The sequence below is a fragment of the Chanos chanos genome, chromosome 7 (assembly GCF_902362185.1).
Source record: "Chanos chanos chromosome 7, fChaCha1.1, whole genome shotgun sequence".
In the NCBI taxonomy this organism is placed as follows: Eukaryota; Metazoa; Chordata; class Actinopteri; order Gonorynchiformes; family Chanidae; genus Chanos; species Chanos chanos.
Genome location: NC_044501.1, coordinates 36,420,523 through 36,434,574, shown reverse-complemented (window position 1 = coordinate 36,434,574; position 14,052 = coordinate 36,420,523). Strand labels below are relative to the sequence as shown.

General features: G+C 41.0%; 2 protein-coding genes across 2 annotated transcripts; both read right to left on the bottom strand.

Annotated features, from left to right (window-relative positions):
- Positions 1–1,228: 1,228 nt before the first annotated feature.
- LOC115816300 (cornifelin-like) lies at positions 1,229–3,908 on the bottom strand. The gene is made up of 4 exons (XM_030779259.1): positions 3,803–3,908; positions 3,161–3,315; positions 2,784–2,902; positions 1,229–1,370 (listed from the first exon to the last, which is right to left on the bottom strand). The coding sequence occupies exons 1-4, from the start codon at positions 3,906–3,908 to the stop codon at positions 1,229–1,231; spliced, it is 522 nt and encodes a 173-aa protein (XP_030635119.1).
- A 4,676-nt stretch (positions 3,909–8,584) lies between these two features.
- Positions 8,585–14,052, bottom strand: ponzr5 (plac8 onzin related protein 5). Its single transcript, XM_030780796.1, has 3 exons — positions 13,950–14,052; positions 13,092–13,246; positions 8,585–8,707 (listed from the first exon to the last, which is right to left on the bottom strand). The coding sequence occupies exons 1-3, from the start codon at positions 14,050–14,052 to the stop codon at positions 8,585–8,587; spliced, it is 381 nt and encodes a 126-aa protein (XP_030636656.1).

Here is a 14,052-nt window from a genome sequence, read left to right as displayed (position 1 = left end):
ATAAAAAGGTAAAGTGATGGTAAAGAATGTAAATGTTTGCTCATACGTTTTGAGTGGGGAGAATATTGCAGTATTCAGTAGCAATTTGCATTGACTCTTACGACTTTTGGCTCAAGTTATCGGGCTAACTGAGAGGCACTGTGTGGAATACCTCCCCGGTTACTTTGCTGTATTAAACAAGCACAGATTCAACGGCTCAATTTAGTGACAGCTATTCCAGACACCCCTTTTTTCTGTATGTCACCAACACTCCAGTTTTTGTGGTGAGTACAGCTTACTAACACTGTGTTTCTTTTACCTCAACTGCCTCCTCTGGTGGCTACAGAGGGTTGCAACCTGTTAAACGACCCAAAGCCAAAAACATCATGATTGTATTAACAGTGGTCCTAGGTTGCCTCCTACTGGAGAAAGCCTATTCATTGCGATAAATGCACAAACAAGCAAAACAAAACAAATCACACAACAACAACAACAAACAAAATGGGTAAATATACACATGAGGCAGATACAAATACATTGCACCACTTTTCCTTAAATTTAATCAAGGGACATTTACCCATGAATCAGGAATGTCATGCAGAAATTTGGATACTTTCTTGGTGAAATGAATGCATTACTGGAATGGAATGGCCCCCTCTGGTGGTCAATTCCTGCATGTCAAGCCAAGAATCTTTTTTTTTTACCTTTTTTTAAAGTTGTATTGGTTGATCTCTATCTATTAGCACATACTGTTTGGCCTGGTGTTAAGAACTGTTTCGCAATTTATTGGAAATATTCATTTACAAATTATTTCCAAGTAACAGTAGGTTGCAGGCATACCATACAGCTAGGGGGGGCCAGCATGCTACCGAGCCGACGGGGCATCATCCTTGTCTGGCACGACCCGTGGTGGTGGTGGCGGCTTGTGTGTTTACATCAACAAGGCATGGTGTGCAAACAGTCTCCAAACGCTGCTCTCCACCTGTGGAGCAAGCATGCATACAGAGCACTCCCCCCTCCCCCACCTGGGAGACTCACAGACCACATCTCAGTTATGCTAACTGCATACAGGCCACTTCTGAAACTCGCCAAACCGGTTCAGCGACAGATCAGGGTCAGGCCGGAGGGGTCTGTCTCAGCTCTTCGGGGCTGTTTTAGAGCACAGACTGGGGCAGCTGGAAGGATCCTTAGGAACTTGATCTCCCGTCCATCCAGGCCATCTACAATGCACGGTGCACCCGGAAGGCCCTCAGCAGCGTGGGGGATCCCACCCCCCACCCATCCTTTCCCGCATCCGCTTCACCGTCCTGCTCTCCGGTGGGAGGTCCCGGAGCATCCGTGCTCCCTCTACCAGACGACGCAGCGGTTTCTTACCCCGTGCTGTGAGGTTCCTTAACAGCCTGAACACTCAGAGATTCTACACAATGACCTTTTTGACCTTTGTCCTTTCGCACAATAAACTGCACTGTCACTCTAAAACACACCTACCTGTGCAACTGTTGCAGCTAGAAACTCACTGTCCGTGTCAGGTGTGCTTGGTATGTTTGGGTTGTGAAAATAATGCTTAACCTGTACAGTGGCATTTGTTGTGCAGTGTGTATGTACAGGGCTTTTGTACATTGCATAGTCCTAATGTATTTCTTTAACTGCTTAGCACTTTTTGTTTGTGATATTTACAATATGTACTTGGTTTTTGTATATTGTACAGGGTTTTCCTCTCACGGTCCAAAGACATATAAGTCAGGCAAATTGGAGATACTGAATTGGCCCTAGGTGTGAATGTGTGCATGAATGTGTTTGTCTGTGTGTCTGCCCGGTGATGGCCTGGCGACCTGTCCTGTCCGGGGTGTTCCCCCACCTTTCACTCTCCAGCACCCCGTGTGACCCTAATTAGGATAAGCAGCTTAGAAAATGAATGAATGAAAAAGTCTGACTCTAAGCCAGGTTCTGAAAAGCATGTTTAGATCGAGATGAATGAGTGGATATACGACATCTCGCAAATAGAGGGAAAAAAAAGTTTTTCCCGCTCAGCCGCAGTGATTGCCGGGAATTGATCCTTTTTTGCATAATAACATTACTGAAAAGCGAGAGCCGTTTTACAAAATCACCTGTCCACCTGTTTACCGTCGGGCTTTCCAGGAAGTTATAACTGGCAAGTTTCCATTGTTCACTAAGGCAGTAAACGACCAAACCATCCAGTTTAGGTTGATTTTGCTCTCTCTCTCTCTCTCTCTCTCTCTTCACAGAAATAGTTTCGCTTAGAGGAGATTCTTTCAAAAGAGTGTAAATGACATAGTGTTAGCAACGTTGAATAATGTCTCTTCGCTGTTGGAAATGTCATACCTCAGATTCAAGTCCATCTACCAGTTGATAATCCTGCTCTATGAACTAGACTGAGATGGCTCCACTGGCTAATTCTTGGGCTGTTCTTAAACACACTGTGAAAGGGCAGTCTCTCCGAGAGCCTCAGTGTTGTGAATTTACCAGCATATACTAAACCGAGTCTGTTGATTGATGAAGTCACTTCAAAGGCCAAATGCAATAGTGTAATAGCTTTATCTGATTATTTGAACAAATGCATTATAAATGAATATTTAAAATACACAAATAAATGAATATTTAAAAAAAAACTATTTTATAATACAAACACGTATTTGTAACCAGATGCATTACTTTAATACACTGACGTTCACACAGGGCTGAAAGTCAACAAAAACTCGTCTTTTACTGGGTATCACGTAAACAGGGCAAGAGTTTGTAAAGTAACAAGTGTTGCTCCAAATGTCACAGATAAGGATTATTACGTCTGTCGTTGGCTGACGAGAGTGACTCCCTCCTCGCGAATCTGCCGCTCTCGGGACATTTGGCACCAAACACAGGCGCAACAGAAGAGGGAGTATACGCAGTCATTGCAGATGGAACCCTGAACAAGGAAAGAAAATGAGTAAAAGAAAATCACGGGTAGCATATGACCCATTCACACAGCATTCGCTCGAAACACAGCCGCATTTTAAACTGACTCCAGATCAGTTTGATACTCCGTCACGCATATAGGCACGGAAGATAAGCAGATTGAAAGTTTTCTAATCATCTTAAATACGTTGGTATGGTTGTCGTATTTCCTAAGGCTTAACAGTTAACACGAGTTAACGCGGCGGTTTTAAACTGTCCACTGGCCCACCTCGATGCCATAGAGGTAGCGCATTCTCACTCTCATAGCCATTGTGGCAGGTGGGAAAAGACCGAATCCATCAAGTAGAGGTAAGCACAAACACTCTCCGTGTTTCTCTGATATCATACAGGCGTAACAGGGCATACACCAGAACGCATAGCAACCTGCATAAAGACAGAGCAAAGACAAATAATTCCCTTTATTTTATGTTCAAAATTCACTGTATGATTTTAGACTCAGTCCTAGAGACTCAGAATCACTCCCCTCTAAAGTTAATGACAACTCTGTCATACATACTATTAATAGATTCTATCCGTGGTAAATTTTTTAAATTGAATGTTGTGGTCAAAACAAGTTTACAGCACAGTGAGTGAAACTGGAGTGTGAGTGAGTGACACTGGAATCTTTTCTCTGAAACGTGAGAGCTCTCTGTTTCACACCATTCTCACCTTAAACACTATGTGTGAATCGAAAGTGGATGTGAGTCTGATATAAATGAAAACAGTGACTAAACTAGATCCACAGGATTCTTCAAAGCAAGTAAGTCTTACATGAATACATGTACCTCTTTCCTCACAATCACACACACATACACACACACACACACACACACACACACACGCACACACACACACAGATACATTTACTCACATTCTGGAATGTTGTCAAAACAATCACAAATCCCAGTACTCCACTGATTAGAAAATGTATTTATCACAGTGTTTTGCGGCTGCTGCATAACCGATGAGTTTGGCATGATTTCTTTTTCCCCACACAGTCGGTGTATAAAAGGACAGAATGATGAAACCACCAAAAAGAAGAGAAAAAGAAGAGAAAAAAAAAGAATGGTTATTCCACATTTCATCTACCACGGCAAATTGGCTCACAGACTAAACTGTTCAGTGGATTTAACAGATGAGCATACTGTTCTGTACTTTTGAAAATCCATTCCTTACACATAAGCTAGGCTAGTCTCTGTGAACGATTATAACTATGTCCCCATATTCTCCCATAGTACGCTCCCATATTCTCTTTTCAATAAGAGATGTTTTGCCCTTTTACAAATATCTCGATTCTTACCTGTGTATGAGTAGGTGTTTGATGCAGAAGAAATAGATCCAATGGCTTAGCAGTCTGAAATTAATGTAGCAGAAGGGAGCGTGTGTATTAATTTGTAAAACGAGAGGATGGAGATCAGTTGTGAACAGAAATTACGGACAAACTTGTCAGCAGGTGAGACAACCTGTCTGGTGTGTGTCAGACTAGGGTACTGAACAGCTTTCTAACCCAGAAACACCCCGGGAGGAAGTATTCGTTTGCCAAGAGGTGTGTTCAGACCTGAAAGGTTTTTTTTTTAGTTTGTTTGTTTGTTTGTTTTTTAAACTAAATTCATCGTTAAGTTATTGGACAGAGGCTTCGTGAACTGATTTGTGCATATGAAAGTTTAAGCCTTTCTGATTGGTGAGATGGCCAAAAAACAGTCCATTTGAACATAGTTCTGCGCTACTCGATAAAAAGACATTTCTTCTGGTAATGCCTCCAACCATGACCTTGGATTGTAGCACGGAGTCAAATTACCTCACAGACTGTAGTGCAGTCCGGGAGCCCTTGTCTGAATGGCATGGCAGGACCTTCTGATGGGGCATGATGCACACGTTTAAGAGGTTCCGAATATGTACACTATAGTAAACAAACAGAAAACAAATACAAATACAAATACATCGTACAGGGTCTTTACGGTATGAACAGTAAACAATCTTTTAGCTCTCACTTGGCCAGTCATTTTCCATGTGTACTTTTTATAGGTCAATGGAGATAATGAAAGGACAGAAATAAAAGTACTTTGTGCTGGTATACAAAAAGGAAAATATAAACATTTTCCACAGATACCGTAAATTCTCAAATAAAAACCGGGTCTCAAATTATAGCCTGGGGTTTTGCCTCTTTGGGCAAATAAAGACCAGTTCTAAATACACGCCGGGTAAAAAAACAAGCAAAAAAACCCCCCCATAAATTACAGAAACACTCAGGTGGTAAATTCATCATATTTCCACACCATTATTTACATCAGTACAGCAACATACGGTAATTATGCTCACTACTATGTTGCTATTAGTTTCACTTTTTAACAGAAATGCTATACCAATAGTGTTCTGACTCACACTGATTGTGGTCCCTGTAGGACTATGTGTCTTAATGGCCCATTATTAGTATTCAGGGACATCACTGCCAAAAGTCCTCTCCTTCCTATTTCCTATGCATTATTTCAGTATTTCTATGAATTATTTCATATAACAGCATGCCTTAACAGTACGGAAGTCACGGAAGGGAAAAAATGTCTGATTTTAGATGGCGTAGATACAGTAGGGACACATCGGTCCATGAGCTGGTAACAGAGGAACAAATTATACCTTTAAACCTTTAATTTGACACAAACTGCCTGTGGAAGACCTAATATTTTTGTTCTTTAAACTCAGTACAGTATAGGCTATATTCAAGTGGTAGGTATACCCATAAATCCTTATAGGAGAAATTGGAAATGAAACATTACTACAATATTACAAAGTGCACTACTAAAAAAGGACAAATCATAAATAATGGCCTGTCTCTAACAATAGCCTGCCTCAAATAAAGGCCTGGTTCTTTCTTCAGCTGAGATAGATAAAGGCCATGGGCACCATTTGAGAATTTACGGTATGTTGAATGGATTAAAGGTTCTTTTTGCTTTCACTTGTCTAAGTCCTTTTCAGCATTGTCTGTCCATGCTATGTGAAATTTGAAACAAGAACAGTCAAAAAAAGAAACAAAAACGGAACATGAAAAAAGACATTGAAGAATTTTGAAATGGGGTTTGTGCAATCTACTCTCCTCTTTCAAGATTTTTTCTGGGTCAAAGCAAAATGAGTGTTACAACATGGATGGCGGCCTCTGGTGGTCAGTTTATGCATTTCAATACTGATGCTCTGTTAAACTTCCCTTATCTCATCAACAAACATTTACCTATGAGTCAAATTCTTTTTTGAAGTCTCTAATCTCTAATTATAATCTTATAGATTGTTTACAGATTATTCATTCATATTTCCGACAGCAGGAAAAGCACTGGCATGCACGTGCCTAGTGTTTCCCCGTTCCAGTTGTGGGAACTAGACAACCAATAAACTCGGCTCCAAAGGCCAAGGGTTCGGCAATAAATATCACTGAATAAGGTGAGAAAGTCCTAAATGGAGCAAAAACATGCTGTTTTATGGCCCCTCGGCACGTAAACATTTATAAAACAGCGATGAAATGTTAGACTCTGGATTCTGTAGAACCTGGGCTGAGAAAGAAGTGAACCTACGTAGCCACGTAATCTATTTCCAATGATTTAACGTTCTCCACCAAACTGCTCTCTGCAAGAGCGAGAGGCCAGGTGTTTTCTCTAAACAGTTGTCTCACTACAGAAACACGTTTGTGCACTTGTTTTATTTACAAAAAAACAAAACAAAACAAAACAAAAAAAAACGTATCTGTGAATCCGTTTTTGTTGATTGTGATCGTTTTTTTTACCACAATCTTTTAAGTTTCTATGAAGTGTCCAAAAGCTCAAAGAGATGGTCTCTTTTGTATATATTTCTCAGTGCCATATAAACAGGGCAATAATCTTGAAGTGGTTAAACCTCAAGTGGACCAACGGGAGTGACTTTGTGTGGCTCATTGGTTGATGGAGGTGACGGTGACTGGATGGCCCGAGGTCGTCCCTTCTCCAGACATTTTGGAGACATTCGGCACCACACACATGAGAGAGAGAAAGAGAGAGAGATAGATAGAGAGAGAGAGAGAGAGAGACAGAGAGAGAGAGAAAGGTACAGATGACCGTGTACGTCTTCACAGAGCATTTCGATTAACTTTAGCATGTTGTCTAAGTCACGCGAAACGTTCGGACAGATAAACATCTCGGTCAGCCTCGTTATCAGTATGCTCCGTCTGTTTTCTAAGGCTTGTGTTAGCACACACGGGCAGATAAGGCACCAGGATCTGTCCTGCTCTTTTCTCTAACCTGACATTTGCCCAAGAATCTGAAATAGAGTTTTTGGGAAAAAAAAAAAAAGGGACAAAAATTTTACAGGTAAAAAAAAAAAAGGAATTTCTGACGGTTCGCTGTGTGTCGGACTGAAGCCATTTAAATTAGATAGTTAACTGGTCCCCAGAAATCTGTCAGTTAGAAAATGCCAAATCATTATTTTTATCGTAGATTTGCAAACGTCGGTAAAGGAGGAACAGAGGTCATGAGGACAGCATTAGTTCTGTTCCCTCCACGCAGCTGTTTTGGTTAAGGAGAGGCATGGTCAGGGTCATTCTGTCAAGAAATAAACAAAGTGAAAAACAAATACTAGCAAATGGGGTTTTTTTTTCAGCTGTCATTTATAAATTAAGACAAAATATCAACCTTAGTACTGGGATGTTTATGATTAAACGTGATAAAACCATGAGATAAAACCATTGGAGCCACGAGATTTTAAACGTAGTGCTTTACACTGCAGTCAGTATTGGCAAATATACACCAAATATTGGCAAATGTACACCAGCGTCAGTGCTTTTTTTGGGTCAGTCATAAACAACCATAAGTAAACGCACTCACATACGCTCATTACCACTGGCTGTGTGGATGTAAACATTGTGGCTTTAATACACAAACGTGTGCACGCTCCGATACTCACTCGTGGCAAGATTCTCTTGGGAAAAAAAAGCTCTCTTAAAAAAACAAAAAAAAACCCAAAACAAAACATAAAAAAAACCCATCTGGGTTTCAAGTGAATGTCAATGACCTCTGTCATCAGCTGCTAGTGTGTTCCCATATTGCCTTGTGGACCTTCTGTACTGAGGTGGATTTTCAGTAACACACGCACACACTCAAATATACAGTACCAGTCAAAAGTTCGGGCACACTTTCCTGAATGGGAAAGTGTGTCCAAACCTTTGACTGGTACTGTATATATGTGTGTGTGTGTGTGTGTGTGTGTGTGTGTGTGTATTTGCTGGGCAGTCTTTAGTTGACAGAATAGAATTTAAAAGGTAACTTTTTATTTTCATGAATCAGTTTGACAGTATAGACATAATTGTCACATCATACATTACAATGACCTTAACGCACTCACGTTTACATTTACCAAGAGACGGCGTCAAACATACATTTAAATAAGTGTCACAAAATGAGGTTAATCAGATAAATCACATTTGGAACCCTCCTGTGGTGTCACAAATATATGATACATATTTAATTGACATATTATCATGAAGTGTGTATAAGCTGTGAAAAATCAGGCATAGGATAATTAACATTCTGGAAGTTTCTCTCTCTCCTTTCAGAAGAACCGTGGAAAGTGTGGAGACAGTTCTGGTTATAATGACTGAAGACAGAGACGAGAATGGAGAGGTGGAGAAAGAGGAGTGTTGTTATTTTGCTCGCTGGTTGACGAGGGTGATTGGCAGGTCTCGTTCGTTCATCTCACGGGATATCTGGCACCATGAGCAGGGTCCACAGAAGAAAGCATACACACAGTCATTGCAAATGGAGCCCTAAGGGGGAAAATAGAGAGAGAGAGAGAGAGAGAGAGAGAGACACTGTATGAGAAGTGGTGTATCTGGAAATATCCGGACAAATATCCGGGTGTTCGCCAGAAGTATTCGGATACCTGCGGAACTTTGTTACGCGGACCTGCAAACACCCACGAATTCCTGAATACAGCTGTTAGATGGCTTTCCAAATGCTAACAACAGTCAGTGGTCCTGGGGGGGTGGGGGGGGGGGTGGTCTTGGTACCGAAGCCTGCCCCCCTTCCCCTCTCCCTCCCCCGTCAGTAGTTCAGGGAGGTAGGCGTTAGTGTTTGAAATGTGCTTTAGAACTACTTCTATTCTTGCATCTGACTGACACTTTTCTATCTTGAATCAGTTCATTAGAAAGAACTGACACAGAGTCAAGTTAAAGGGAGTCTGAACAGCCCAGCAAAGAAACCCTGATAGCAGAGGCATCTGGGTCTTCGCTGGCTTTTTCTTATAACAAAGGAGAAACGCTAATTAACATGCTATAAAACAGTTAATTGTAAAATTAATTGAAAAGCTATAAAATCTACAAAAACAAACAAAGTATAACAAATGTAAATACAGGAAAATATAAAGATAACATTAAGTAGACTTCGCTTAAATCTTTACCTCTGTGCCCAATGGAATGACCACAGATACTCTCTCCTTAGTATGACTTAACTGCACAGTTGAGGTACTGAGTATACACCTGCTTGTAATACGCTTGCTGAATTAAGCTTTTTAAACATCGAACTGTTTCAACACTGGACTTATCTCAAAGTAAACTGGAAAAAAATTGAAAGATTTCTGACTAGACTTTCTCTAAATGGCACAGAGAGCTTCAGCGGTTTCTCACGCAACTCTAAGTGGAGAGAATATTCAAACTTTTAAAGACGGTATTGTAGTGCAACATTTACTACTGTACACATTTGCCTAGAAGATTTGACTGACCAATTAACTTTGATAGGCGAATTCAGGCGGTCATTTCTTTTTCTTTTTCTTCTTTATCAGGTTTTTTTTTTCTTTTCCAGGTTTTTTTTTTTTGTTCTTCAGCAGGTGGAGTTAGCATGACCACAGAGGTTTACAAACAATAGGGTTTTTCCTGTCCAGAGCAAATGTTAGAGAGAAAAACACGCAAAGTGAACGAGTCTATGTGACAGAGAGAGAATTTGTCTCATTATTTGGTCACTCAAGCCAGATGGTGTGTTTGTGTGTGTGTGTGTGCCCGTTTGGTATCCCTGCGCTATCTCTGACCCCTAAATAACCCAAACCTCCACAGGCTTTCCAAAGAAATGCCTGTCTGGTTGAGGGGGCCCCCCCACATCATTTTTGCCACCACATGCTGAATAACAGAGGCTTCCGGGTTTTTTTTTTTTTACAGAGATGACAAGAAATTGCCTCACAGTTCCAGGATGCGCCTCTGCATTTGGGTCAAGGACTGGCTCTTCAAAGGTTGAATTATAAACACACCACTTAGCAGCAGACACACATGCAGACCCTTCAGCCTTACTGCTTTACACAAAGAGCCAACCCAAGGCTTCTTACTCTACTGCAAACCTTTGCTAATTGGCCGACCTGTGAGACTGAGCTGTCAGGATTATACGTTTTTGTACACTGACAACAAAGTTTGTCTAACAGGGTCTGTTAATACAACATTCTGAAATGGGGGTAATGCTTTGACCGTGTTCACGTCTGGCAAAGGAGGTGTTGCAGATGACATCATACATGAATACTGTTTTATGTACATTGCATCAGTAGTGTCATGCAGTGAAGAGGAAGAAGAAGAATAAGCAGAAGAAGAAGAAAAAGAAGAAGAAGAAGAAGAGTGACAGTGCAAAGACGCGCCCCCGTTTTAAAACCTCCCACTCAGAATCTAAGGTTGAGTCCTGTCCAATCAGGTTTATGTGCGTGCATGACGTATGTGAAAATAACCAATAGCATTGTGTGCACCTGCAGCGCGAAATTTGCTTTGGCGAAGTGGGTTACCTGTATATAGGAGAAGCACATCACAGAACGATTACGAAAGTTTGCAGAAGTTGTATACACCATAACCTGTTGTTAGTGCGCGTTTTGAAGATGACTTACAAAAAGAACACTTGAGTTTTCGTACGGACGGTGGAGTAGGGAGGCTACTCCTATGCGCCGGTAATATCGAATTATTCCAACGCCGAGTCCGAATAACTTTGTTTCGGTAAGTTTATTTTTGTAGCCTGCTTGTTTTAGTATGACTGCCGCACATTCTGATGTGTTCGCATTTTAGCATTGAATTTTACCCGTGCACTATTTCTTGCTTTTTACAGGAAGCTGTGCGGAGAAAGCATAATGCTGAAAACACGAACAGATATGATCCACAGACGAGGTAAACTAACGTGTTTTGCTGGTATATCATCACGATTGTTTCATAACAGCATCTGGAATTCTAAGTAAACTTTTAATCAAAATTCCTTTCTTCTCCACACTCTATCTTTCCCACACAACCAGGAGGCAACAAAACATCTTTTGGACGACGTGTCAGTGACGGGGCGTACGGACGCAGCTGCTTCTCTCGGTCCCAGTAGTAGGGTGTTTACACGTGTTCGTTTGTGTGCGTCTTCATGTTCGTCATTATCAAGATACAAGTACAGCCGTCAGTTTCTGCTAGACATCGGCAGAACGAAGGAAAACAACCCGAAGCCCACGCAAACAATGGAACTTCGGAGCCTTGGACTACTCCGCCTGCCTACCACATAATCGGCCTCGACTGCTGCTTCCTATCTGGGGAGGAGGCGCTGCAGGCGGTGTGAGAGGAAGCCGAAGCGGGGGATGCGCGGAAGTATCAGGGCTCGGCTAGCCCTCATGAGGAAAGGAAGAGAAGAGTAAGTGAAAACATAATAATTTCCCCAGTAGTTCTTAGACTTTCTCCCTATTCGACGTTTTCAGTGGTCTAATTTCTGTTTTCCCGCCGTGTTTTGCAGCTGCGCGAGGCCAGAGCTAGTGTTCAAATTGAGGAGGAGGCTGCCATATGGAAGACCGTAACAGCAGATAGCCTATGATGCCTGAGGAGGAGGACGCAATATTGGATGGAAGGCCGGCGTGGGTCGTCCGGTCTCCAGCCCGTAGCACAGAGTTATCTGCACTGTGTGGGGTGCTACAGAATAGACTGGGAGCAGAACAAAAATATGTTGTGAATCACCATGCACGAGTTGGTGCGGAGAGATTCACAACGGAGACCACAGAATCTGGGTCATTCTTGGGAATGCTAAACAATTAGTGTTTCCTTTATGTTCCCAAAAAGCATTTCTATTCTATTCTATTCTATTCTATTCTATTCTATTCTATTCTGTTCTGTTCTGTTCTATGTTATACATTGATACAGCACATATATAGCCTACATTGTCAATTTATATGCCTTATAATTTATATTATACTATAGAGGGGGGGAAAGAGAGAATTGAACTGAACTGAATTGATAAAGATATTGTTGAAAATTGAGAGAGAAAGCGAGCGCAAGAAAGAGTGCGAGGAATTCTTACAACTGACTTGGGATTAGCTTCCTCAGTGTTCACTTACCCTCAGTCAGAGGGCGCTATTGTACAAATTGTCCATGACCTCCATGCAGATATTGAAATTCTCCTGTTGTCTCGACAACAGCAGTATCTTTACTCTGCCCTCTGAGATTTGCAAGTCTACACGAGTTTATTCCCATCTGTCTCATGTGACAGCTTCTGAGTATTGTGTGTTGACATGTGACAAAAACCCAACACATTTCCGTGAGAAATGCCCTAAAACCTAATATGGTTGTTCCAAAATTATTAGTGGTTAAGGTTATTAAAGAAAGTAACTTGATATTTTTTTTTCCACACAACCATTAAACAGCATTTAATGAGATTTTGAAATGGACATGTTATGTTGATTATTAACCCATGTCCACACATCCATATTTGACACCCATTTAATGGGATAAGGTTGTTTATGTGGTGCTGGTATCCGTTTAGGTCTGGCCTAGTCCAAGGTCGAGTGACAACATCGTTTTATAGGATTTTTTGTCATTCTTATAAGTTCATAGGTCTTGGTTGAATGATTTTGACTGAAGTATTACAAACGATTGACCAAACGCTGACCATCCGACCAACTGACCATCAAACTATCAGTAAATCTTCAAGCAACGTTTCTGATGAGTCGTTTAGAGTAGTTTAGATTCAGGAAATGATACACATTCAAAAATACAGATAAATTCCACTTTTCACCACTGAGTAAAAATGCTTCCTGTGGTGTCGGAAGAAAATGTGCAGTGTCTGTCTGTCCCTGGCTTAGTACATAAGGGGTCCTTTTGATTCTTAGTCCCACTGATAAGGTCAAAATTCATCAATGTGAAGTAAGTACGGGTCTACCATTTGTCTCACCTCGATGCCGTAGCGCTTGCGAGTGGAAACCCTCATCGCCAACGTGATTGGTGGAATGAACCCATAGCCATCAAGCAGAGGTAAGCACAAACACTCGCCGTGTTTCTTCGCGGTCATGCAGGCAAAGCAAGGGAAACACCAGAATGAAAAGCAACCTGGTGAGAAAAAAAACCAAGTACGTGAGCAATCTCGTTTTATTTAAAAGAATCGCATATCTGACACTTACTCATCTCAGAACCTTCTCTGGATACATATATTTTTAACACGTAAACAATCAATGGTTGTTTCTCCATGTTAAAAAATTAACACATTTCACGTTTAAGTTAACAGCTGCTTTAAGAACTCCAATTGTGTGTTTGAACACGATTTATTAATCATCTTAAATTTATTTGTTTTAAAACATATCTCAAAATAAGGCAGGGTAAGCAAGAAAGAGATTTCTATTTTTCATTTTTATTTTAATAGGGATTTTAAGCATGAATATTTGTTAGCTACATCAAAATTCCGTTATATTTGAATGGAATTTTGCTGTCAGTCCCAAAAATCTTGGAGCTAATCTAGTTCCAGTAAAGGCAGGTTGTCACTGAATCTAAGTCACTCGTCTAGTATAAAACTACGTCTACCACTGCCTGGAAGCTTTAGCTTTATGCTAATAAATCAATCAAATAAACAAGTAAACACAGGCAAAGCTGAGATGCACGTGTAGTCAAATCTTTTTAAATAAAAGTAAACAGAATACAACACAGCCTAAACACAACAAATCGAAAGTTATTACAAGACAACAACTGGAATGATGCTAATCAAACACGATTCATCTAGGCGACCGGTACACAAACAAACGCATCTGAGGTTGCTCACACTCAGGGACGTTATCACAGCAGTCACAGATTCCAGAACTCCACTGATTAGAGGTTGTGGCGATCATAACAGGCTGAGGCTGCTGAACGACCATCCTCGACAT

Coding starts and splice junctions, on each gene's coding strand:
- ponzr5 (XM_030780796.1), bottom strand. CDS start 14,052: ATGTCGAGGATGGTCGTTCAGCAGCCTCAGCCTGTTATGATCGCCACA. Junction 13,247..13,949: donor CTGTGATAACGTCCCTGAGT/GTGAGCAACCTC, acceptor TTTTCTCACCAG/GTTGCTTTTCATTCTGGTGT. Junction 8,708..13,091: donor GCAAGCGCTACGGCATCGAG/GTGAGACAAATG, acceptor TTTCCCCCTTAG/GGCTCCATTTGCAATGACTG.
- LOC115816300 (XM_030779259.1), bottom strand. CDS start 3,908: ATGCCAAACTCATCGGTTATGCAGCAGCCGCAAAACACTGTGATAAAT. Junction 2,903..3,160: donor GCTACCTCTATGGCATCGAG/GTGGGCCAGTGG, acceptor TTCCTTGTTCAG/GGTTCCATCTGCAATGACTG. Junction 1,371..2,783: donor CTCGTCAGCCAACGACAGAC/GTAATAATCCTT, acceptor CAGGCTGTTAAG/GAACCTCACAGCACGGGGTA.